The sequence below is a fragment of the Protopterus annectens genome, chromosome 9.part0, assembly GCF_019279795.1.
Source record: "Protopterus annectens isolate FY-2018-M chromosome 9.part0, PAN1.0, whole genome shotgun sequence".
NCBI classification, from domain to species: domain Eukaryota; kingdom Metazoa; phylum Chordata; order Ceratodontiformes; family Protopteridae; genus Protopterus; species Protopterus annectens.
In genome coordinates, this window is record NC_056743.1 from 168,460,718 (window position 1) to 168,488,574 (window position 27,857).

The window sequence follows — 27,857 nt, forward strand, 5'->3', positions numbered from 1 at the left end:
CCAAGTGGCGCAATAAACGCCAAAGAGGGACTGCCCGACAACATCTACACTCCTATCTGATTGAGTTTATGTGGTGCCGCATCTATAACAAAAGAGAAATGTTCAGTAGCATCCTAAATGACATTGGGAGCTTCATGTCTGCTGTATAGACTACTTCCTGTGCCTTAAGCCCTACTAAGTGTTACAAGTGGTGTAAAAACCTTTAGTATTCCTGTTGCATTCCTGCCACTTACAGTTCTTTCTGTTACTGATCCCTGCTCCTTCCACTACATGCAATAAATGTGTATAAACTACTTTTTTGTTTTCAACATCATTAAAACTGTTACACGCACGAGAAGTGTAGTATTCTGTTGCTTGTCTACTTCCTTGCAAAGCACACACTGTCAGTCCTCATGACTTCCTTGAAGTCTACACAGTCAGCAAAGTAACTATATGGTAGGGGTTTAACATACTTAAACAAATCATGACACAAATCCAAAACTTGTCCATTTTACACCTACCAGTCCGTGGTGTTGTCCGCGGTGCTGTAATTTGCCGGTGTTTGCTCACACAAGCAAGAAGTTGTACATGTGTCTGTTTTGTCGGTATTTGATCAAAAAAAGAAAGAAATTAGCATTTGTTCTGTATGTCATGCTTTGTTTAAGTACATTAAACTATGATAAAATACCGGCAGAACAGACACATGTACCACTACTTGCATGTGTGAGCAAACACCGGCAAATTACAGCACTGAGGACTTGTAGGGGTATAACGGAAAAGTACCAAACTAAAATACTTACCTTATATAGCCTCATTTCTGAGGTGCAATTGTTATACTTCAAAACTTTCTCAAATTTCTGTTTGATTTTCCTTATTCACTAATCTGCTTTTGACTACCAGCTTTTTATGCAGTCTGTTGCACTTGGGACTGATACAACACTAGCTAGTGGGTCTAGTTACTTAACATATTAATAACCAAAAGAAAATAGGTGTCCACATACTGCCAGACTAAGAACCAGAAAGAGGTGCGTGGTTTGGTCAGTACGAATGGAAAACAAAAAGGAGATAATTATCTCCTTTTGGTTCTCCATACATTCTGCTCTCACCACACACCTCTATCTGGTTTCTTCCTTAAAATACTGCTTGTGATGAAATTTTTCTTCCCTGACATTGCAGAGTTATTAAAATGTATAAAGTTGTTGAGTGGTCCCCATATGTACAAGAGTGCCTTATGCTACTTATGCAGGGGAAGAGCCTTTTGAGTAATATTTGTATTATGGCACAGTCTTTTCTAGTACGTGCTAAACCTGTGCTTTCATTAAGAACATGTCACTTTCAGTTGTCCGATCAAGAGCAGTGACTATCTACTGGAAGACAAAGACTTTCCTTATGTTAGTTCTGTTAATTTCAACATATATTATATATTTAATAGATTTAACTGCAATAACAGCATTTCAATATTTATCACGGGGAGCACCTTGAAATTGTCTTCAAGAAGGGAATAATATAGTTCATACTTTGTCAGGATCTGTAACTGCCTCAAAAGGATATAGGGGTTGCTCTGCCCAAAATCAGTCACAAAAGATCACCACAGGAATTTACTAAGAAGGTCCATGCTTGAACTGCTTAAACTAGTTATTAGGAATGTGAATGGCCTTAACTCCATTAAAAGAGAGGATTTTTGACAGTTAAGTGATATCAGTGTGACTTGCAGCTTTACAGAAAACCCACTTAACAAAATAAACCTCCCCCATCTACTACAGGGGAGAGGGTTTAAATTACTGGCCAACTTGGAATAACCATGGGGGAAGAGAAGGTCAATAGTTTTCTTGTGGGATGCCATGTTAACTTTCAAATATTGACCCAAATGTTAGAGACCCAGGGTATACTCACAGCTATACAAGGGGTTAAGGATGGCTCTTTAATTACAGCAGCCTACGTTTTATCAATCATAGTCTAGTTTTGTGATGTACAAGAAAACTGTGGTGTAACTACTAGGTTTTTCCAAACTGTTGTTTTTAATCAAAGGACTGGAACACAATGACGAACAGATCAGATGCCAGTTCTGGCCCAAGGCAGGTCTGCTTGTTAAAGTCTAATAAGCTCATCAAGAACTGTAAGACCGTTCTGGAGCTGGTAGGTATTGACAGAAACAGGCAAACAGCCAGTGATCTAGGATTCACATTTTTTTTTGCACAATGTCAAGGACAGACAAACTGTATATGCTGGAGTAATTTTTCCTGTTTAAACTTTTACTCTGTGGTACACTACTATTACCTGATCATTCTGCTTTGTCACGTGTGATATGAACAATTCCTATACTGCCGAAAAACAATAGAGGGTCCCTTACTTTACACTCCATGACCCCAAGTTTGCATTTTTTTTAATAAAGGAAACACAAACAAATATTTATAGACAGCCATGATAAAGGTATTATGGACTTGGACCACAGCAAAACAGTACTTAGAAATAGAATCCTGTCTTACATCAGGCAGGTAAGAATGGAGGAGAATAAATGTTAGACAGAAAATTCAAAATTGGAGAGAGACTTAAGGGACCACTGCTGACAACAACAGATAGGTTTACTCAAGAAGGCCAAAAGGCGAAGTCAGAAATGACCTAGACTCTAAATTGTCCTTTCAAAGGGCATTGTTGAACACTGTCTGAAATTCCATCCTCACCATAAAATACCAAATATCTGGCATCATATCTAAAATAAGTTGAAATGATGATGCCCTAAATAAAATCATTAGATACTAAAGCAGTAATAAATCCATAAGAGAACATTAATATTTTAGGAAATATTATGCTATCCTATATACCTCAGAAGCATAATCATGGGATTTGGATGACCAAATGAAGACTTTCTTAGAAGGGCTTCCACTGTTAAACATCACAAACCAAAAAGCTGAGGAGTTACTAAGATCACTTGAAAAGTTAGATTCAGTAATAATTTCTGAAAAGTCTATCAAGCCTCTAGGGACTGAAGGAAACCTCAAAGAAGTCATGAAGCTAGTAAAGATGGAAAAAGTCCCATATTCTGTAAACTAATGAATAATATTCTTCAGGGTGGAGGGACACCAGAATCCTGGAAGACAGAGCTGCAGTTTCAAATATTCTGAAGAAAGATAAGGACCCTCTTCTCTCCTATTATAAACCAATTTCAGCTCTAAATCATTATAAAATTGTTGTGGGTATGCTGGCCAATAAAATAACAAAATACCTGCCAGGTGGTTTTCTAACAGGCAAGAAGGAATTTCAGCAACTTAATTTACTTCATAATGGGAAGAATAACTGGGTGATCCCCTGTACATGAATAGATGAAGAGGTACATTTGATGGGGTATGATGGATCTATATGTTTGTGGTATTATTCAAGAATGGATTTCCCAACAAATATGTAATACAGCACAAGTATTAAGGGCCCCCAGCACACATTAAAACACTGGCAATACTATCCCATCCTTTTCAGTTATAAGGGGGACTTGGCAATGATTTTTACTGCTCCTTTTTGCTGTACATCTTGCACCTTTAGTTTAGAAAAGTAGGTGGTCTACAATACAAGGCCAGAAGTGGGACACTTTACATTTAAAACTGTTTTAGTTTGGGGATGATGGCCTGCTAATCCTGACCACCCCCAAAAGAGATACTTCCAAAGTACTTGCTATACTGGATGCATCTGAGAACTTATCAGGTTATAGAATTAATTCAAGAGCAGTTTTGAACCATTAATTGTAACCCCAAGCCAGTATGTGACCATACCCTTTCCTTAAGGCAACAGACAAATTAACTTTTTTATAGGTTCATAGGTTGATACTAGGCTATCTGCCCTAGGGCATTTATAAGCCTAGCCAGAGTGTTTTTGGCTTTTGCCACCCTTTTAGATTAGTTGACTGTGCCTCTGTATAGTAGGTCACAGAAGATAGCCCTTTTAAGGTTAGTTTACTGTGCCTCTGTCTAGTAGAGACACAGAAGAGATCCCAGGGGTAAACCTACGATCTCCCATCCACTCGTCAAAATTTCTCTTGAAGAGGGTCAGTGAGGGGATCTGCCTAACATGGATTGGGATTTTGTTCCAGAGTGAGGGGATCCTCTGGGATATGAATCTGTCCCTCAAGCATGTCCTATTTATTTCTGTGCTGAAGTTTAAGTCCCTGGAGCATGTAGCTCTAAGGGATTTGGATTTCCTGAGGTGGAGCATGTCCATTAATTCTGGTTTGGACATAGCTTTATACATCAGGCACTTATCGCCTCTAAGTAGATGGTAAGCAACTGCGTAGAGCTGGAGTTTCTTTAGCCTAACTGCGTAGGGCATCTGTTTGAGTCCCTTGATCCTCTTGGTGAGGTACATTTGGGGTCTTTCCAGTTGCTGCAGGTGTCGGGTACAGTACATCTCAAATGGGGCATTGTATTCAATTATCGGCCTGATGAGTGATGAGTAGAGGGGCACAATGACCTCTCTTGATCTAGATGTGAAACCTTTCGTGATAAGGTGGGCTATATAGAAGGTCTTTCTAACCATTTTGGCAATGTGATTGTCAAAGGAGAGATTGCTAACTACCTGGGTCCCCAAATCCCGAATTACTTTTTCATTACTTAATGGATTACCACTTATGTGGTAATTTGTGGGCACTTTGTTTTTCCCGAAGGGGATGACTATGCACTTTTTGGCATTTAGCTTTAGGCCATGGCTCTGGCACCAGTTATACGTTTCTGTGAGACCCTTTTGGAGGATGCTTGTGTCAGTCAGTGAGTCGATTATGGCACCCAGTTTGCAGTCATCTGCAAACTTGGTCAGCCATAGTCCTAACGTGTTAACCTGTACCTCAGAGAAATATATACCGAACAAGAGAGGTCCCAGGACTGAGCCTTGTGGGACGCCACTTGTAACTGGTTTAGAGTCTGACATGGCACCTGCAATTCTGACCATGTGGGTTCTATCCCTGAGCCAGTTTGCAACCCATCTTGTGACATAGGGCTGATATTTAAGCTGGTGAGCTTATTTATGATGCCCGAGTGGAGTATTGTGTCGAAGGCTTTTGCAAGGTCCAGGTAGGCTGCGTGGACAACCTTCCCTTCATCTATGGCCTTGGTGACTGTTTCAAAGAAGTCGACCAGGTTCAAGAGGCAAGATCTGCCCTTAAAGTGGAATTGGGTAGGATCCAGTGTTTGGAGGTTCCCAATGTCTTTGTTTATGAGTTCTATGATGATACGCTCCATAACTTTGCAGACCAGGCTAGTCAGGCTTGTAGGGCGATAGTTGCCGGGGTCCTTTGTGGCACCACCTTTGTGGAGTGGGACAACTGTTGCTGTACACCATTCCTTGGATACATATCCTGTAGTAAGGCTGAGATTGAACGGTGACTTTATGTGAGGGTTCAGTTCTTCTTGGAACTCGTGTAAGACGCAGCCCGGGACAACATCAATGCTGTGTTTTTTGCTTTGGAGAGGGCAGCTCTCACCTGTACATCTGGGATGTCAGGGAGGCTACACTCTGTTGGGATAGACATATGCTCTTTTGGGGGGAAGGGGGGAGAAGTCTGCACTGAACCTGTCTGCCAGGATGTTGGCAATGTCTATGGGTTCAGTGTATTTTTTGTCATTTTGCACTAACTCAGAGCACATCTAGGAGTTGCCACCCAGGTTCCTGACATAACTAAAGAAGGCCTTGTGATTATCTTTAGCGTCTTGTGCAATTTTTCTTTCGAAGCTGGCCTTAGATGATTTTATGAGGGATCGTAGTTTCTTGCTAGTACTGATCAGAGATGCATTCCCTTTTTGGGATTTTGCTCTATCATGTAGTAGCTTTCTCCTTCGGTTGTATAGCTTATTTATGGCTGGGGTCCACCAGACAGGTCTCCTGCCTTTGGAGGAGTGAGTCTTGGTTTTATTTGGGATAGCACATTCCATGCATTCCTGTAGGTGTCCATAGAATGCGTTTGTAAAGGATTCTGCAGTTTGGGCCGTATTTTCCACTGGCCTGGGGCTTTGAAGGATTCCACCTCGGTTTTGAGAATTTCTTCACCGTGGTTTCCTTGGCTGGGGGTGGGGACGGGATATGGATGTCCAGTGAGATTAATTTATGGTCAGATCTCACCAATGAGGGGTATACCTCTGGTACGTAACATAGAGTCCCCATGTTGGTGACGATCAGGTCCAATATGTTTTCCCCTCGTGGGAGTGGAGTGGTGACCAGTTGTTCCATAGCATTTGAGTTTATAAATTCTAGGAACCGTTGGGCGGGGGTGTTTGGGCTTGAGTAGTGCTCCCAGTCTATGTTTGGGTAGTTGAAGTCACCCAATATGATGGTGTTTGGAGAGACCTTCATAATCTCCACTGTTCTCAGGAAAGCTGAGTGGGGTTCCTGAGTTTGGGAGGGTGGTCTGTAGCAGGCTACAAATTGAAAGGCAGTTTTGCCCACTGTTAGTTGCACATGGATGGTCTCCGATGCTTCGTGCAGTGCCATTAACCTGGAGGTGTGGGTATCTTTGATGAATATGGATACTCCCCCTCCTTTTGTGGTTCGGTCCGAGTTTTGGGGCCGAAAAGCATGGTATGAGGTATACCCTGGTAGTGCTGGTGTGCTCTCGGTAGCCTTGAACCAGGTTTCTGTTACTGCACAGATATTGATATTCTCCATACTGAGGAGAGCCTTGAGTGCGTGCATCTTGAGGTTTAGACTTCTGGTGTTGAGCAGCATTACCCTTAGTTTCTTTTTCCTTGTGTTGTCTATGGAGGTGGGTTTGTCTTTTGAGCCTTGCCTAAAAAAGGCACTATGGGGGTGGCAAGAGCCTTAGCCAATATTCGAAAGCCCAGGGGTGACAGGTGCAAGCCGTCCATAGCGAAGCAACGTGGGCTTGTCGAGCATGTCATCCCAGGCTGACAGACACTGGATCCTCTTTGAATGACACCAATACTTTAGCCAATTGTTAAAATTGATCATTTTGTCTTTATACTGTGGCATCATTCTTGGTGGGGGTAAGATGCTACTCAAGGTAAGGGTCATACCGGCCTGGGCTATACTGTGGCATCATTCTTGGTGAGGGTAAGATGCTACTCAAGGTAAGGGTCATACCGGCCTGGGCTACATGATCAGAGAGCTCCTCTATGTCTCTTTTCATGTAGTCCAGGGAAGGTACATCTCAGGTCATTCACACCAGCATGGACAATGACAGAGTCATATTTGTAGTTGCTTTGGAGTGACCTGAGTGCTTGTGTTATGTGGCGGATACTGGCACCCGACAGCCAGCTTACAGTGACCTTCTCCTTGTTCAGCCTGGTGAGTGGGATGTCAGTGTGTCTGACAATAGAGTCACCTTTTACAAGTGTATTAGGTGCGTTGTTTAGCCTTAAGGGCTGTGACTGTGTGACACACTGACTTTGTGAACTATGTGATATGTGGGTATTGTTGTGAGGTAGCGCTTGCTTGGATGTCTGCTTTGGAGGTCTCTGCTGCTTGGGCAGATTTTTATTTAGAGCCTCTGAGTATGTTTTTGTGTATGCATTTGGTTTGCTCAAAAAACAGAAATTTAATCTAAATTTAGCACAACTATTCAACACATGAAAATAGTATATTCATAAATGACAATGTAAAACTTGGGATTGATCAAAAAGTACAGAAATTTAATAAAGATGTTGGAAAAAAAAGTGCAGACCCTGCAGCTTTTTATGCCTCTGCATTTTTTTATAAGTTCATAGGTGTGTACTAGGCTAATGGCCCTGTTGCTTTTACAAGCCTAGCTCATAAGATTACCCTGGCATCGTGCCACCCGACTTTAGTTTCCGCTGCCTCTGTCTCGTAGAGCCACTGGAGTGATCCCCGGGCTAAAGTTTCTATTTTCCATCCCCTCATCAAGCTCTATTGAAGAGGGCCAGTGAGGTGCTCTGTTTGACATGTATGGGAAGTCTATTCCACAGCATGGGCAGTATTTGGGTTATGAACCTGTCCCTCCAGCACATTCTGTTGATTGTGGTAATGAGGCTGAGGTCTTTGGAGCGTGTGGTGCAGAGGGATTGGGATTTCTTTAGATGTAGTATTTTTAACAGAGTTGGGTCAGACATGGCTTTGTAAGTCAAGCAGAGATCGCCTCTAAGTAGGCGATATGAGACAGAGAATAGTTGGAGTTTTTTGAGTCTGTCCATATAGGACACATGTTTAAGACCTAGGACCCTCTTTGTGAGGTACTTTTGTGACCTCTCCAGTTGTTGCAGATGTCTAGTTAGGTACATGCCAAATGGGGCATTGTACTCAATGATTGGCTTAATGAGGGAAGAGTTGAGGAAGACAATGACCTCTTTCTTCCTGGATGCAAAACCCTTAGTAATGAGATGTGTCACATAGAACTTTCTGACCACAGTGGCAATGTGGTGGTCAAAAGTGAGGTTGCTGTCAACCTGTGTACCCAGATCTCTTATAATGCCTTCTGTGTTCAGTGGACTACCATCAATGTGGTAATTCATGGGAACTGGGTTTTTCCCAAAGGGGATGATGCCACATTTTTTGGCACTGAGCTTAAGGCCATGGTTCTGACACCAGTCATTGGTTTCAGTGAGGCCCTTCTGTAGGACATCAACATCAACTGGGGAGTCAATAATGGCTACCAACTTGCAATTGTCTGCGAACTTTGTCAGCTAGAGTCCCTTCATATTGCTCTGGACTTCTGAGAAGTAGATACCAAACAGGTGAGGACCCAGGACCGATCCCTCTGGGACTCCACTTGTGACTGGTTGGCATATACTGCTCAAGCATTTTGTGTTTCCTCTCAAGAATTTCATAAACACTCAAAGCATTTGGGATTTTATATGGGAGGATCAGAAGCCAAAGGTAGCATAGACGAAACTTATTCTGCTTAAAGACAAAGGGGAGTTAGGTTTATTGACTTTTTGAGATATTGGTATGCAGTTCACTTCTCAGAATTTTTAAGGTTACAAATGACCAACTACTGATGACGGAAGAGACCTTGTAGAAAATCAAAACGATGACTGGTGGGGAATATGGTTTAAGACTCACTTATTATATTCTTGATATGCTGAAAAGAGATATCCAGAATACAATGAAAAAAGATGGACCCTACTTTTAGCTTGCCTGATATAATCCCCATAGTATTCACTATAGAGGATGTTAAAAATCCAGGGAATCTTCAATGGCGTTTCCAGAACTGTTTCACTGCAGTCTTATTTCTGTCATTAGATGCCTACTATTTTTCCGTTTCCTAATGCTGCAGCTTTTTATGAAATTTGTGGTATAATCTGATAATATGACATAGAAAAACAAACACTGGAAGAGTGTTGCTCTTGGGTCAAAATTAAGGTGGACCACAGCTTGTTTTTAGTTTTGCATTCAAGCTAACATTTTGCTAATTCATAGTGCTGTATATCTAATTAATGGTTGAGCATTCTTGTTACATTTGTGAATTTTTATAAACTAACAGACACAAAACATGACAAGATTCATAGTCTTTGTTGCCTCTTGTTAACTGTCCATGTACTGTTTTCATATCATTACTGTATCCCACAAACCTGTGATTCATAAAACTGCCGATGCTATCATATATGACTGTTCACATTTGTCACTTTTCATGATAAACTGGTACATTCTTTAACTGAAATGTATTGCAGGTTTGCCATTACCACCACTTCAAAACTGCTCTTAGTTACTTGCAAAATCCATAAAGGCAACAGGTTTTGAAGCTCTTGTAAGAGCCATTACCTATTAACTTTGATCCACAGCAGCGGCTGGGGGAAGAAATGAACTACGCAGTTTAGAAAAAATGTGAAAACAAGCAGACACAGAAATCAAAAATATAAAGAAATAGGGTAAATTCTTTCAACTATACTTTTTCCATGAATATATATTCCGGATTTTAATTGATGGAACAAGTTTCTAATTTTAGCAACAGATGAACAGTTGATGAAAAGTAAAAAAAAAATGTATATCTTATGCAGAAAGATGTTCTTATCAGAGAATTTGACGTGTTTGAGTGTGTCTGAATCTGGTATGTTTAGGAAGCAATTCTGCTGAGTTACTGCCCTAGCAGCTTTCTTCACAAACTGTTCAATAAAGCACATCAGACTATGATCATCTTTTTAATAAAGGTACCTGCTTAAGTTCAGTTTTTTGGGCCTGCAGCTCTTCCTGTTGTTTTTGCAGTTCTTCCCTCTGCTGATGAAGGTCATTCTCCCTCTGCTTCAGCTCAGCTTCTTGCTCAGCAATATGGCGTTCATATTCCTTCAGCTCCTCCTCCGTGAACAACTGTTGTTGGTCCAGTGTCTAAAAATGAGGAATAGAAAAAAGAACTCAGGAACGCGCAAACAGAAAATCGCAATCTGTAAAGTCACAGCCAGAATTCCACACAAATGTTTAGGTATCATTAACTCAGCTGTATGGACTGAACAACTAGCTAATAAACCGATAACGGTATTAAAAGCACACAACCCATGTCAATACATAGCACTTCCAACATGTATCCACATGCACAGGCAAACCTCGTAGTTAAAATAATAATAGTAGTAACAGCAGCAGCAGCAACAAAATTGCCCACCCAATATTTTTTGAAGATGATCTTACAACAGAGTTATCAATAGTGCAGTTATCCTGCTGGACTTCAGTGCAGCGCTAACGGGCAACTGTGAGTTGGTGGAAAGGGCAAAGACAACATTCAGGGGTTCTTTTTAATTCATGTATGTATTCATAGGGCGGCGCAGTGGTTAAAGTTGTCGCCTCACAGAAAGAGGTTCTCCGGTTCGATTCTCGGCTGGGGTGTCTTCTGTATGGAGTTTGCATGTTCTTCCTGTGTTCGCGTGGGCTTCCTCCAGGTATTCCGGTTTCCTCCCACATTCCAAAGACATGCATCTGGAGCATTTCTCCCTGGGCCTCCGCTGAAAACAGGCTCTGTGGAACCTAGTCGGACTTTCCCGGTCAACAAATGTTAAATAAAAAAAAATAAAAATATGGTTAGCCTTAGCAAATGCCAGGTTATCACTCCCAAATCTGAAGCCTGGAGCTTCTACATGAACACATTTATGTCGAATGGTCAAAATAATCGCATATCTCACTCAACAAGTACAGCTTCTAGCCTAGCCTGGATACTCTATGAATGTCACAAGAATATGGTAAACTGAATATATTACATAATTTTAAACCATATATTATCCTGTGATACTACGTATTAACTAAACAGGTACATTACCAACCAATATTAACATGCCCACAAAAAAAAAAAAACATGAAAAAGTTAATCGGTGGAGACAGCAGGTTATGATGGGAAGTAATTTAAGTGAAATATTATATTAACCAATGGAAAAAACAAAAATGACAAACCTTAACAAGGAACACTGTTCTGGGGAGTAGTTGGGACAAATATGAAATAATTTCTTATGTGTGATGCTGTGTTCCAATATTGTTTAATGAAGATATGTACACTACATGCTTGTGAAGTGATATACCTACACATAACTGTCAGTATTCACCGTGGCTACTACTGTGGATGTAGCAGAAGGAAAACTGTTGGGAGTGTGCCCTGGGCTTCTACATAGCAGTCTGCCATCTGAGCCTTGTCTCTGCAACAGATGGACAAACAATGCATAATAAACAAAAACACTTCCCGTTTAAGTAGACACAGGATGAAACAGGAAAAACTGGCACATGCCTTGACCTGTTAACTCAACTACTAAGATATCTGATTCACATCCAATAGTAGTACAGTCTTTTTAAAATTCGGGTGTGGGTTTTTATTGCCCTGCATGATATGGACCATTCCCACATGAAGGAAATAAATGTCCTTTGTTGCCTGCCTCATGTTTGCCTTTTGCTTCCTTAGGGCTGTTAACAGTTCCTTGGAGTTCAGTCATTTGCTTATCAGATCTCACACCTTCATGGCTTACGGAGTGCACTACTTTAAATGGTTTTAGGAGCTCCCTTATGTCATTTGATATTACATTTAGTGATGATCCAGATAAGCAACTTTTGTTGCTGCGATTAATAGTTTCACTGGTCATTCATTACTCTACCCTTTTACACCTAACATTATTGTTATGTACCCGTTCTTAATGAATAAATGTTTAAATAAACTGAAACTGAAAAATATTTACTGCTGGTGTTAGAAGCCAGTCTTGCTCATGTTTGTTTGTACAGTGACTGCTGATTATGCAGAGTTGGAGCTCTGGCTTGCAAGTAACAGTTATGCATGCATACTGCATATCAACTGATTTTCCTGAGGGGCTCTGGCTATGGTTAAACACTTGGGTACATCATTCCTGTGCTGTCTGGTATGATTACTCAGATTTATGAAGTCTCATTTTTATAGGGGCAGAACTCCTTTAGGTCACATCTGTGTTTGGGTTGCAGTACTAAATACCCAAGTAGTACCTAGTTTCTAATCCTACTACTATTTCAACTAGTCTACTATTGTAAAGTGCATACTAAAGCCACAAAAACAAAGTCATAATCCTGTGTACTTCACTAACAGGGAAATAGAAATGATAGGCCAAAAGGACAGGGGAAATGCAGCATAAAAGTAAGTCAGAGAATAAGGAAAAGGCAGACAGTAATCACAAACAGCAATTGAAATGGTGAGCATTTGTGCATCTGTAATACTCTGCCATGAAGATTACTGTACAGTGAGCACAAACTTGCGCAGAACACCAAGCAGTGTCACCATAAAACCTAAGCAAGATCATCAGGAAAGACAAACCCAAGGAAGGAATTCATGAAAAAATGTTCCAGAAGCAAGGTCTTCTAGAGGTCTCACTGCTCTGGACTGATGATCCAGACAACAGTACTTAGTAAAAATATGTACTATCCCCAGATCAGTTCTTTGTAGGTGTATACTAGGCTAACGACCACTACAGCCTTTATAAGTCTAGCTGTGCAACACAAATATGTACCACACGTTATATGTTTTAGATGTTCATTTAGGGAAGATTGTTGATTACGACACAATTGACTGACTGCCTCTGTCCATCAGAGATGTGGGTACTAGCCCAGGGGTGAATTTTCAATTTCCCATCCACTAGTCCAAGTTGCGCTTAAATAAGGTTAGGGAGGGACTTTGTTTCATGTAGATGGGAGCCTGTTCCAGAGAAAGGAAATTCTCCGAGATACACATCTCTCTCCAACATGTCCACTTTATGTTAATAAAATTTAGGTATTTAGGTTTAGTAGTTCTGATGCTTTTGTATTGCAGATGTGTAAAATGTTCATCAGAATGGGGTCCAAGGATGCCTTGTACGCTAGGTATAGATAACCTCTCAGTAGTCTTTAGGAGACTGAGTATAGAGATAGGGATTTGAGGCAATTTGCATAGGACATTGTATGTATGCCCTGTATTCGTTTTGTGAAGACCCACTATGGACGTTCCAGTTGCTGCATGTTTCTGGTCAGGTACATAACAAAGAGGGCACTATACTCAATGATGGGTATGATAACGGAGTATAGTGGTACAATGATTTCCCTGGGCTTAGATGCCGTGCACTTATATGTTAAGCAACATAAGACTTCTTTACTACCTTGGATACATGATGGTCGAAGGCAGGATTACTGTCTACATGTGTTCCCAGATCCCAGACTTGTTGGTTAACTCATAGTGATGTTTTATTGATAACACAGTTTCCTGGGGTGGCTGACTTCCCATTTGTCTGTGTTAGACTCTCTTGTAAGATTAAGTGTCTTGGGGGGATCTGTGACTACTCCCAGTTTGCAATCATCTACAAACTTGGTCAGCCACAGGGCCCTGACATCAGTCTTGACTTCCAAGATGTAGATACCAAAGAGGAGCGGGCCCAGCACAGTGCCTTGAAGGAATCCACTGAGGACTGGCCTCTTTGATGAGGTAGTTTCAGCAATTCTAACTTCTTGGGTCCTATCTGTGTGTAAGCTGGCTATCCAGTGTGTTATATAGGGGCTTATGCCAAATTCTGTATGTTTTAACAATGTCAGAGTCAGATATTGTATCACCTACCTTAGCCAGGTCAAGGTAGGCAGTATGCAGTGTTTTACCCTCATTCATTGCCTTGGTGACCTTCACAAAGAAATCCACCAGGTTCAATAGGCACAACTTTCCTCTGACAAAGCCAAACTGGGATGACTCTAGTGTCTGAAGGTCTCCTATGTCTTTGTTGAACTTTTATTTCCATGATAATTCTTTCCAATACTTTGCATGCAAGACTAGTTAGACTAAGGGGCCTGTAGTTTCTCCCTTAATAACAGGGATTACTGTTGCAGATTTCCATTCTTGTGGCACAAAGCCTGCTTTAAGACTATAGTTAAATAGCAACTCCAGTGGCCCTGACAGGTCATATTCTAAACTATTCAGAAGGCATCCTAGGATATTATTGGGGACCATTGAAGCTGTGAACTTGGCTTTACTGAGCACAGCTCGTAGAAATGTTTGCTGTTGACAGTCTTGAAACAATCATTACAGATGAATTTCCTTTAATAAATTGTTATTGCATCGGTCAACTACTAGTTATTTTGTTGGCAGACGAAATCACTACAGAAAGTCATTTAGAAAAGATTAATTAGCAAGCCATGCACACAAAAAAACTCTAATGCAATAGAGATGAATTGTTGAAATACTGGGTTCTCTTTAAACTGGAATACCAATACCAAGAGGAAATGGGGGTGCTAGGTGCATTCTCACCTATTCTTAGTTTCAGGGAAGAAGGCAGAATGGACGGACTGAGGGCCACAACAACAATGAGTCTGAAGAGAAAGAAAAAAGTTAAGAGGAAAATGGTCTCTGCTGAAAAAAAAAAACAAAACAAAAAACTTATAATTAGTGAAACCTTGAAATGTAACAAGCAGAAGAGATGGTAAACTAAGAAAAGGTCTTTGTGATATAGCGAATTCAAACAATAGGCAGAAGAGGATACTGATTATAAAGCTCACATCTTATACTGGAAAAAAAAATGTTATTCATACAAGGCCTCAGATGGAGAATATCCTGTAGAATCTTGGGCAGATAATGTGGGACAAAAATCTTGTTTTTGACAAAGCCACAATAGACACAACCAACAAAACACATAATCTGAAAATAGAATAATCCTGGAGCTCACCTAACCCAGGAGGCAAAGAAAATTTAGTAGTTCTATAGAGAACCTCTTCAATTTGCTCACATAGTTAGAGAAGGACTTTCTGCCAGCTTTAAGGATCTCATAGGAACATATGATCAATACCAGGCAATCAATTGTGGGGACCTTAAAATGCCTAGCCATATTATTGTTTAATAAGACAAACAAACTTTCTAGCCATACTTGTCAAGCACTTAATACTGTTGATCTACTAAACCGAGCAGAGCCTTACATAAAATACTCGGGGTATAAATTTGTACCCACCCATGCAGTCATTAAGACTAGTCTTAAAGGTCATTAAAATAGTACTTTGATAAATAATGGTAACTTTTCCATAGGCTGGGAGTACCCAGTGTTACGTACCTATCCCCACCACAAGTCTTGCTTATGGTTTGATGTACACTAGTGTAGTTGTATATACTGGCACTAGTTTTGCAAAGAAATAAAGAGGTTAAATACGATCAGCGTTTCATTGGCCAAAACGCTAAACAGGTCACCTTGGGGCAGCTGGTAAGCTACTGAGTATAAGGAGAGTCATGCTAATCTTTTGAGATAGTGAAATGATTCAAGACATTTCATTTTCTTGGTAAGAAATCTTAGAGACCATTCCAGTTGAAAGAGATGCTTGAATTTGTACATACCAAAGGGAACACTGTACTGGTGACAGGTCAGATAAGAGGAGAATAGTGATGACTACTTTGGCTTTTGGAGAAACTGCCTTGGTAAATAACTAGGCCTGATAAAGGGTTTCCTGACTGTGGTGGAAACAAGATGATTGAAGAAATGTGATAAACCAGTCTCAAAAGTCACTCACAGGTTCAGTAGAAGAATCTCCATCAGTGGAGGAACCCTTCTCTCGGACAATGATAATTTCTACCTGCTGAAAATCAAGCTTACAGTAAATGAATGAAATGGTTTCCACAGCAGCTATGGACTAAAAGGCAAGGAACCAAGTTCTCAAAGACCACCATATACTGATGTCACTTTTCCTTCACTTGGCTTTTACGAGCACAGCACTGCCAACAGCTGCCAAAATTAAAGGAAAGGTAATGAGTGCATATGCTAACATGCAACAAAAAGTACAGTTTTGTACCTACCATAAATGTAGATGTTCGAGGATTCCATTGCTGCAGTCCTTACTATTGGGTATAGTCCGCATCCAGTCGGCCCGAATACCAGAGTATAAGGCTGACGTCGGTCAGGGCGCATTAGACTGCAGGGTACTAATGCGCATGACCGACGTCATATCCTCAGTCTTTTCTTGCCCCAGATGTCAGAAGACCCTAAAAAAGACAAGGCTCAAAATACCTGCACCAAAAATATATACAATATATACAAGACTATATACCAAAATATCAGCATGTAAACTCACCTACACAACCACCCCTAAACACAGAGGGAAGGAGGGAGGAGTAATGGACTGCAGCAATGGAATCCTCGAACATCTACATTTATGGTAGGTACAAAACTGTACTATGTTCTTCGTTTCCCATTGCTGCAGTCCTTACTATTGGGTAGAATCCCAAAGCAGAGGTAAGGGAGGCTGGCAAATCATAAAGAAGTAGGAGCTGACAACATGCCTTGCAAAACAGCTGTGGCAAAACCAGCCCTAGACTTAGAGTAAATAGGAAGGTGATAATGCTTAGAGAAAGTATGCACTGAACTCCAAGTAGCTGCTTCCAAAATATCCTTAGTTGCCACCCCTTAGAAATGCTGTTGAAGTGGCAGTAGCCCTAGTGGAATGAGGCCTAATCCCAGCTGGAATCTCCTTGCCATGATGGGAATAACAAAATGCAATGCAAAAGCCAATCCACCTAGAAAGAGTTTGTTTTGACACAGGCTTGCCCTGTGAACTCAAAGCAAAAGAAACAAACAACTGCTGAGACTGCCTAAAATCCTTAGTCCTGCTTAAATAATAACGCAATTGCCTGTGTACATCTAAAGTGTGCAAAATCTTTTCCCCTTTATTTTGGGGTCTGCATAAAACGTAGGCAAATGAATAGTTTGGTTTAAAGCCACACTAGAAACCACCTTAGGCATAAAGGAAGGATTAGTACGTAATGATACCCTATCCTTATGGAAAATCAAAAGGGCTCTACTGCCATAAGGGCCTGCAACTCAGACACCCTTCTTGCAGAAGTAATAGCCAACAGAAAACAGTCTTCCATGACAAGTATTTCAATTCAGCAGTAGCTGCAGGCTCAAAAGGTTGTAGAGTAAGTTTTTCCAACACAAAATTGAGATCCCAAGCAGGAGTAGGAGCTCGGGGTCTTATATTCTTTGCCCCTCTAAGAAACTGCTTGAACAAAGGATAAACAAAGGTGGGTCACAATCATAGTGAGCTGAAATTGCTGCAGCATGAATCTTAATGGAAGAGAAGGACAAACCTTTGTCCAATAACTCAGTAAGATATTGAAGAGCCACACTCAAATTAGGCTCAGAAATCTCCAAATTCTTTGCTGTACTCCAAAATAAAAATCTCTTCCATTTTTCTCCGTACACTCTCCTTGTACTAGGTCTTCTAGCTTCCATAATCACATTTAAAACTTGTTGAGGAAGTTGAGACCTGCTGTGTTTCAACACAGAATATGCCAGGCTGTTAGATGAAGAGAGTGAAGCTTGACATTGAGCAGATGACCGTCCTTCTGAGATAACAGATGAGGAATCAGAGGTAAAGGCCATGGAGGCTTCTTTACTAGACTCCGTAGTAGTGGGTACCAGTGTTGCCGAGGCCAATCTGGAGCTATCAAAATCATCCTTGGCCTGTCTTGTCTGACCTTTAATAGTACCTTTGGAAGAAGAGGCAGAGGTGGAAAGGCATACACATGAAGGTTTTTCCAACTGAAAGACAGAGCATCCACTTTCCAAGCTGTGTGATGAAACCCCTTTGTGCAATACTTTGGCAGCTGGTGGTTTAGTGGAGAAGCGAACAGATCTATGTCTGGAGTTCCCCATGACACTGTCAATTTCTGAAATACATGAAGATCCAGTTTCCACTGTGGGGATCCATGATTTGTCTGCTTAACACATCTGCTAAGGAGTTCTGTGCTCCTGGCAGAAACCTTGCCTGAAGAGTTAGTTGCAAGCTTAGCGCAGTCTCCCATAAAATCATTGCTTGCCTGCATAGAGGATAAGAATGTGTTCCCCTTGCTTGTTGATGTACCACATGACAGTTGTGTTGTCTGTTAGAATCAACACCTGCCCTGGAAGAAGTAACTCCTTGAAAGCCATTAATGCAAACTGGACTGCTAACATCTCCTTCATGTTGATATGTAGATGCTGTAGTCTGGCAGGCCACTTGTCTTGTATCCACTTTCCATTTAGATGAGCTCCCAAGCAATGTCCGAGGCATCTGTCGTTAAAATCTGACTTGCCTCTGGCCGGGTCACAGAGAGTCCCTTGTTTAGGTGACATTCCTGAGCCCACCACAAAAATTCTTTTGAAGGCAAGGTATTATTATAATGACAATGTCCAAATCCTGGCAGTGCAGTGCACATACATTTTGAGATACCATTGTAGCTTCCTCATATGCAGTTTGGCATTGGGAAGCACCAGAATACAAGATGCCATGAACCCTAATGCTTGAAGGACTGACCTTGCAGTCAGCACGGACTGATGAGATAGTTGATGGAAGTAAAGTGATAGACTCTTTTGTTTGTCCGGGGTTAAAAAGGCCATCTGGGCTGCTGTATTCAGTCTCACACCCAGAAAGCACATGTCTTGAGAGGGTACTAGACTGGACTTTATTTCGTTCACAGAATACCCTAGGCATCTTAGCACTGCTATAACATACTCCAGATGCTGTAGAAGGTCTTCCTTTTCTTGAGCCAGGATCAGGCAGTCGTCCAAGTAAGGATAGATTTGAATGCCTTGTAGCCTGAAGTAAGCTATCACTGGAGCCAGAACCTTTGTGAATACGTAGATAAGCCAAAGGGCAATGCAGAGAACTGATAATGAGAATTTCCAGACTTAGCCTTATAGGCACATGAAGGTAAGCTTCCTTGAGATCTAAAGTTACCATCCAGTGATCTTTGCCCAGCAGAGGTAAAAGTTGTTGTAACGTCAACATCTTGAACTTGGGAATGTCCAGATAAGTGTTGAGGAGAGATAAATCCAAAATTGGTCTCCACGTGTTCCCCTTCTTTGGTACTACGATCTGGCTAGAATAAAATCCTAGGCCCCTTTCTGATACAGGGACTGGCTGAATGGCCCCTATCTGGAGTAACTGAGAAACTTGCTTGTGAGCCTCTTTTCTTTGTGGAGGAGGAACGTCTGGCATGCCTTTGTAAGGGGGCATTGTCTGGAAACAAAACCTGTAACCGTGGTGAATGATATCCAACACCCATCTGTCTTGAGTAATTAAATCCCAATTTTCTTTGAAAAGAGACAGTCTTCCTCCCAAAGGAGCTGCCAGGCGAGAATCTACTGGCAGCTGAAAAGGCAGGTCATTGGGTCTGTTTAAGGACTGACCCCTGCCCTCACCAGAAGTCTGAGCAGGTGAACTCCTGATCTAGGCCTAAAAGAACCTTGAGCCCTGCCCCTACCACGTCTAGACCTACCCCTAGACTGGGAATCATAAGCAGGATATGTCCACCTTAGCAGGCCAATTTCTACTAAACTTGGTGGCTGCACCTGCAAAAATCTTTAACAGTTTGCATAGACTTAGCTTTGTCCTCCATTTTCTTTAAAACTGCTTCCACAGGCGATCCAAACAACACATCAGACTGTAAAGGAGCATCCAAAATCCTTGTCTTAACATGCTCAGCGAAATTCTGATCCTTCAACCAAGCATGCCTAGAACAGAACTAGTAGCAGCCACCCTCGAGGAGGCCTGTACAGCATCAAAACCACATTGCAAAGAATGCTTACCCACTTGTTCAGACACATGAACCAAATCCAGCAACTCTTTACACTCAATACCTTCCGCCAAAGCATCCACCTTAGATTTCAATTGTGAAAGGAGATAATTTTGATATTTTAGCATGTGAAACTGACAATTCAACGCTCTCATGGCTAGAGTGGAAGAAGTATACACTTTCTTTCCCCACCTATCCAAAGCCCTTGCCTCTTTATCAGTGGGAACAGGATTTTTAACCACAGAAGCTTTAACACCTTTAGGCCCCTGAGAAACAGTTTCTGGGTCCGCCCTAGGACTCTTAAACAAATACTTATGAGCTTGCACCCTATAATACCTATCAGGTTTAACAGGAGCAGGAGGCAAAGAGTCAGGGTTCAGGGAAGCCTCTGCAAAAACATCTTCCACCACATTCAACACAGGAGGAATAGCTAAGGGCCTATGCTGGGGCAAAAACAAGAATTCCCTAAGCCTTTTCCTGGAATCAGAGTAATCCTGGCCTTCCCATTTAAAATGCTCCCTCATGGAATGCAAAGTCTCTGAAAATGAGAAATCCTCAGGAGGAGAAGCTGTAGGAGTGGAATCATCCACATCAGAATCAGAATAAGTAGGATACTCCTGCAAGTCTTCCGCAGAAGACTCTGAAGCCTCTGAACACTGTTCAAAACTATCAAACTCCGGTTCCACTCAAATCTTCTGCCATTTTAAGCATATGTTTCTTAGGTACAGAACCCGAAATGCTAGGAGAAGCCCCCACTGAAGCTGAACTAGGCCTACCTCTCAAAGAAGTTTTGGCAACAGAAGGAGAGGCTCTAACTACCTTGGGAAGAGAGGGAAGAACAGTTACCTGAGAAGCCCCCTCAGCCTGGCCTACCTCCTGAGAAGGCACATCCTGTAATAGTAAAGTTTCTCCCTGAGACTCCATGGAAACTCCTGGCAAAACCTCTGGCTCCACTGAGCCTTCTAAAGAACCGACGTCCGGGACTGCCGGTTCATCAACCCTAGGCTTCGCTGATTTGTCCTTGCGCTTCTTGACGAAGCGGCCGGAGCATCCGGCGGCATTTTATAATTGCAACGCTTCCCAAACACTAACCTGGCACAGTCTAACCTCCTCTTAATAGTGCGTTTGTTAAACCTAGCACAAGAGCGGCAACCAACAACGTCGTGCTCAGGCCCTAAACAAGGTATACACAAGGTATGGTAATCCCTATGAGGTATCTGTTTCCCACAAGAAATACAGTTATTCACTTTTTCTGACATCCGGTTAAATACTGAGGCAAGAAAACAAAATGTTGTACTTAGCCAACTCTGTTTCGGTCTGAAACTGAAATATTTCAGAACGCCAACCTGCACTAAACTGCTTCTGCATCGGACCATGCGGCAAAAGACTGAGGATATGGCGTCGGTCATGCGCATTAGTACCCTGACGTACTGACGTCAGTCTAATGCGCCCTGACCGACGTCAGCCTTATACTCTGGTATTCGGGCCGACTGGATGCGGACTATACCCAATAGTAAGGACTGCAGCAATGGGAAACGAAGAACATCAAAACACATTTAATGCCACCTCCCTTCTGCCATGCTGCAGGGAAAGGAAAGTTGAAAGGAACTCAGTTTAACCTACAGTGAAGATAAAAATATCCTGTCTGTCCAAAAGGAAAACATCCTAATCGGTTAATTAGTGCTGCAGCTGGTGGTGTTGCCAGAACATCTGACTCACCTAAAATGTGTGATGTCACCTGAAAAACATGACACCATTCCCAGACCTGGATCTCTAACCTTTACCACATGTAGTAACAGCGTCCCACTTAGGCAGCCACCAAACTAACACCTAATAATCTGACCTTCTCAGCAGTTGTTCTGGATTCAGGAGATGATCCAGAGCTTGAGGTCAAAATGCACCCTTGGATCCAAAAGGTTATTATGAGGAGTCTTCTTCATGGACTGCCTGACCATAGTTGGGACAACCCCCCCTGGCCTTAACCCTCAAGAGAACCATCCAATATGACTCTAGAACAGAAAGAAGAACAGGATAACCAAGTATGAATTCACTGGGAGATACCATTATTATTTATTTTATCTGGAAACCTGGTAAACTCACTAGGATTAAGTACCTGTTTTCATGAAGGGGAGGGACCCAGAGGCATTTTGAGTTAAATGATTTGCTCAGAGTTGCAAAGCTTGAAGTCAAGATTCAGGTCCAAGACTACACAATAGAGCCTGTCAGCAATTCATAGCTTTAACTTTCTGAACTAAACTGTCATTCAAAAAGAAAAGGAGTCTGATTTAAGAGACATACATTTGAAATCAGTGGCTCTGTAGTTAGTGACAATGAATGGTCTACTGCAGCAACATCATAATGAGGCAGGCCAAAAAAATGGAAACGTATTCTGTTCTGATGGTTTCAGTAAATGGAGAAGATAAATGCCTAGATTCTATGACACAAGACCCATTAGTTATCAGACAGTTTCCAAAGGAAAGAAACTTCAGTACTAAATAGAAATTCAAACCGATCTGTTACAGGCTAGACCATATAAACATATGACTTCTCCCGGCTGATGAAAATGTCTAGGGACTGGAATCCGGGCGGTACACAAGAAAATTCTGAGAAAAGGGACAAATGAAAGGATCACAAAAAAGACTATAATCAAAACACAAATCTAGCTATATTTGTTGTGTGTGTGTGTGTATGGTTTACCATCAAGATATCAAAGGCAAAGCATTTTTTAAGCAAAAGACAGAACTACAATGTAAACAAAAAAAACTACCCTTAATGTCGAATGTTAGAAACACGACTAACAACAACATTCGACATACCAGATTTCTGTTTTCGAAAGTCCATAAGTCTATTTACGTTTTAGCAGGGGGTAAAAGCCCTCCTGGATCCCCCCCACATACCTTGCAAATTATATATATATACCAATTCTGAGACTGCACTACAGTGAGGAAAAAAGTAAATTCACCGATCCTCACTGCACTGTGATCTCCATTCACAAGGCGGAACTCATAATAATGAATCAAGCTTTTCTTTCTTTATTATGCTTTCATACGATTCCAGTTCGTCATTGTGAAACTTTGAAAACTGCCTTTCGGTCACACGATTTTCCAACTTGAGCCTTCGAAATTTTGATGGTATATATACATATATATATATATATATATATATATATATATATATGTACACACACACACACACACACACACACACACACACACACACACACACACACACATATACATTCTTAGTGTATATTGTATGTTGATCAGAAGTTTCACTGGACTTTTGTAACTATTACATAAATTATGGTTTGCATCAAATTCAGTAATTCAGCAGCTCCAGTGGCATACAGAAATAAGGCCCTAGATGTGGCCTAGTAACCTGGGAATATTTGATTTGGGTATATGACAGAGCTAGCAGGAAAGGAGGTAGACACTGTGCTGAGGTTGGAGGATCTCTCATTAAGCTCTGGTAAAAACTGGAGTTCAGACAGATAACCGGGTTGGGCATGTGGAAAAGTCTGCGGAGGCATGGCTACTCTATGTGCCTACGGCAACACATCTTCAAGCCACACCTCACTGCTTACCTGCCTAACAATGCACTGGTCAGCATATGTGATGCTGCCGGCTGTGGCTCTGCTTTGTACTGCCTTCCATTCCTCCAAGGATGGCCTCAAATGGGGAAAATGCTGTGTGAACCCACAGTTCCCAGTCCTATTCTCTGTCATGAAACAGTAACGAAAGGAAAAGAACCACATGAAAGAATGGAAAGCTGACAGACGAGCTAAATGAGGACAGAAACCAGAATTGTTTGCAATAGTTAAGCAAACATTTTGACTTGAGGAAAGCTACAGAAGTGAAGTGAATGTAAATGGTTCGTCTTCCACAAAGGAAGTCAGGGACGAATATGATCATCTTTTTATTCACGATTTAATGGAATCAGTATCACTCGTGGGAATACTTACAGCAAATGAGTAAAAGATTATGTCTCACATTAACAATAGGACAAAGAATGATTAATAGATTTGTAGCACTGGTCAGGTAATCAATACTACTACTCTACATTTAATATGTCTTTAGATTCCACTTCATGAAATGTCCTACATGAATGTGTTTGTGATTCAACCTTCAAGATGCACATTTTATATAGACTTTTATTAGAATCATGTTTTCCATAAGATGACGTGTTTGTTTTCAGATTATGTAGTGCCATGAGGTCATGAATTATTACATTAACCTAAATGTTTTTATCTAAAATCAACGTATGCTGACATGTACTATACAAGTCACACAGACTGCATTACTTAAAAAGTAAATAATTCATGTAATATATGAATGAGAACAATCATATTTTTGTGTGTCAAAATGATAATACTGTTAGATGAGCTACATCATTGGAGATGGAAGGGGGGGTCAATGGGTGGGTGACAGAAGGAAGGAAATGTGAGTGGTTGAAAAAGATTTGATATTTAACAAAAATGTATAATCGATTCCATCTACTTAGAATAGGCTAGTTGATTAAGAGTGGCAGTGGTAGGAGTCAACACAGTAAGAACAATGGATTAGGCAGACTTCCTAGTCTGTAATCAGGTAAGTTCTTCGAGCTTTATGCAGGTAATTTTTAATTATTTCATTTCATCCCTAAATACTTATCATTCTTAATCTTTCTGGAAAATGGTATGTACACCAGGAATATATTTATTTAATTAATCCTTTTTGATCTTTGTTAATAAATATCTTAAACACTTTATAACTAGAAGCATGCCTTTACTAATATAGTTTAAATACTATAATATATGCTAAGTAGATATTAATATGTTTATTGGAGTATGAAATTTGAGCATCTTTTATAAATAACTACAAGGTCCTAATGGACATCTGATGTTACGAGAAAACTGATATACTCTGTAAATGGAAACAAATACCCCCCAAGCAATACTACCCCAAACAAAGCCTAAGGCATCTGTGGTGACTGACCAAGGAGGAATGGGGGAAAAAGGGAATAAACTTGGATTTAGAAAGTCTTGACTGGCCCACCAAAAGTTTTCCTTCCTGATGAAATTGAGAAGAGAAATTAGCCCAGTGGATTTCAGGACCCACTGAATTTTTTCCATGTAGCGTCTGGCAAACGAAACCATTACAATGGACTACGCAATAAACTCAAAATCTTAATGAATTTTCTTGCTGTGGTTATGTTTTGGTGATCCCAATTTAAGAAATGGAGATAAGAAAACACTTCATTAGTGGAAAGGAAAAGCTGTCAGACAAATTTCCAGAAGACACCCTAGAAAAAAAACTAATCTGTGAGACGGTTACACAAGACTTTTTCCAGGGTTAATTTAAAACCTAGGCCACTGAAAAGATGAACAGTGAAGTAGAGAGATGCCACAGTGTGTTAGACAGAAGGAACTTTAATGAAGCAGTCACCCAAACATGGCAACTGTGGATGCCTTAGAGTCTGCAGAGTACTTGGACTGGTTCAAGGAAATTTCTGAATACTCCTGGAGTGGTGGACAAACCAAAGGGCAAAGATGTAAACTAGAAGTTAAACACCAATGCAAAGAATCTTACAAAATGCTTTTGGTTTTCATGAAGTGAAATGTGCAAGTAGTCATCTTTGAGATCTAGTGTGACCATAAAAGCTTTTGGAAACACTAGAGGAAAAAGATTTGTAAAGTAACGTTTTTAATATTGAAACCAAAACAAAGATATTTGGTTTTGAAATGTCCCAAATCAGTCCCAAACTGTCTTTTTCTGGGAACATGGAATATTCCTGATTAAAAGCCTCTTTGTTGGGGAAAAGGAAAGTATAGTTGTGTACACTTACCATAAATGTCGATGTTTGAGTGTATTCACTGTTGCAGTCATCACATTAGTGTTATCTCTGCCAGGGTAGCCCTTAGTCGGCCCAAATACCAGAGGCTTAGAATTTCTGCATTGGTTGCCGTTGCTCCAGGACTGACATCAGGTCGTCAGTGTTATAAATGAAGGCAGCCAACACCATTACATCAGTTTTTCTTGCCCTGTCAGAAGCCCCCAATAGGGAGTTAGATTATGGTGGAATAACACCACCAGTCGAAAGTAAATACCAAAACATCCTTGTAAGGGGGAGAGAGAGACAGAGAGAGCGAAGGAGAAGGGGGATAGAGGGAGGGAAACCAAGACTGCAGCAGTGAATACACTCTAACATCTACATTTATGGTAAGTGTACACAACTGTACTATGTTCTTCGTGTTTCACTGTTGCAGTCATCACATTTGGGTTGATCCCCACAGCTGAAGAAAAGGGTGGAGGGCAGTCAAGAAGACTGTGGGCTGGCTAGGATGCCGTGCAAGACTGCTGTGGCAAAGCCTGCCCTGGATTTGAAGATAGGTAGGTGGTAATGCTTGGTGAAAGTATGAACAGATGTCCATGTTGCAGCCTCCAGGATGTCCCTGGTGGGGACCCCTCTGAGGAAGGCTGCAGAGGTAGAAGTTGCTCTAGTAGAATGTGTCCTGACCCCCCTTGGGGGGAGGTTTCCCATGCTGCTTGTAGCAGAAATGGATGCAGTCTGCTATCCATTTGGAAATGGTTTGTTTGGATATGGGCTTGCCCTCTGCTCCTGTAGCAAAGCTGACTAACAACTAATCAATCTTCCTAAATGATTTAGTCCTGTCTAGGTAGAATCTGAGCTGTCTGTGCAAATCTAGTGAGTGCATTATCCTTTCTCCCTTATTTTGTGGGTTAGGGTAAAAGGTGGGCAAATGAATGGATTGGTTGATAGCCACACTGGACACCACTTTTGGCATGAAGGATGGGTTAGTCCTGAGGGAAGACCCTGTCAGCATGGAAAATGATGAAGGATTCTACAGCCATTAGTGCTTGTAGTTCGGATACTCTTCTAGCTGAAGTGATGGCCAGATGCAAAGCCATCTTCCAAGAGAGGAACTTTAACTCTGCTAATGCTGCTGGTTCAAAGGGGGGAGAGGGTGAGTTTTTCCAAAACAAAGTTAAGGTCCCAAGCTGGGGTAGATGATCTTCTGGATGGCCTCAAGTTGTTGGCCCCTCTTAGGGACTGTTTGATGAGAGGGTGGGAGAAAAAAGGTGGCTCTGTGTTGAAATGAGCAGAGATTGCAGAGGCCTGAATTTGAATGGAAGAGAAGGATAGACCCCTGTGTAGTAGGTCAGCCAGGTAATTCAAGATGAGAGGTAGGGAGGGCTTATGCAGTTCCTTCTCCCTTAGCCTGGATCCAGGTGCAAAACTTTTTCCACTTGTCAGCATAAGACTTTCTAGTGCAAGGCATCTGGCCTCACATATAACATCTAGAACTTGTTTGCTTAGATTGGGAGCTTGTGCAGTGGTCAGGGAATAAGCCAGGCTGCCAGATTGAGGGTCTGCAATTGGGGATGCATAAATTCTCCATTCCTCTGGGTCAGGAGTGTTGGGATCCGAGGGAGATGCCATGGTGGCAATGTTGACAAGCTTCGCAGCAGAGGGTACCAGTGCTGGCATGGCCAGTTTGGGGCAATCAGGACTGTCCTTGGTTTTTCCTCCCTTATTTTGAGCAGTACCTTTGTAATGAGTGGTAGAGGGGGGGGGGGGATGCATAGACTGAGAGGCTGACCCACTGGAAGGATAGAGCTTCCACATTCCAGGCCTTGCCATAAGGTTCTCTGGTGCAAAAGTTGCTGAGCTGATGGTTGGAGTGGGAAGCAAAGAGGTCACCCTTTGGGGTGCCCCATTTCTGGGTTACAAGGGTAAAGGTTCTTTGGTCTAGCTTCCACTCATGTGGGTCCAGGAGATTTCTGCTTAAGTTGTCTGCCAGAGAGTTTAGGGAGCCTGGTAGGAAAAGTGCTAGCAGGTGTAGTTGCACGGCTGAGGCTGTGTGTCAAATGGTCATGGCGACCCTGCACAGACAGTATGAGTGAATCCCTCCCTGCTTGTTGACATACCACATCAGAGCGGTGTCTGTTTTGAT

The 27,857-nt window shown here is 41.5% G+C and overlaps 1 protein-coding gene across 3 annotated transcripts in view; it reads right to left on the reverse strand.

Moving 5' to 3' along the window:
• NUCB2 (nucleobindin 2) overlaps positions 1 to 27,857 on the reverse strand; it is a 736,170-nt gene that overhangs the window by 126,331 nt on the left and 581,982 nt on the right. For all 3 annotated transcript variants that reach the window (XM_044082707.1, XM_044082708.1, XM_044082709.1), the window contains exon 12: positions 10,078 to 10,248. In XM_044082707.1, coding sequence (XP_043938642.1) covers positions 10,078 to 10,248 — 171 coding nt within the window. The remainder of the gene's footprint in view (positions 1 to 10,077; positions 10,249 to 27,857) is intronic.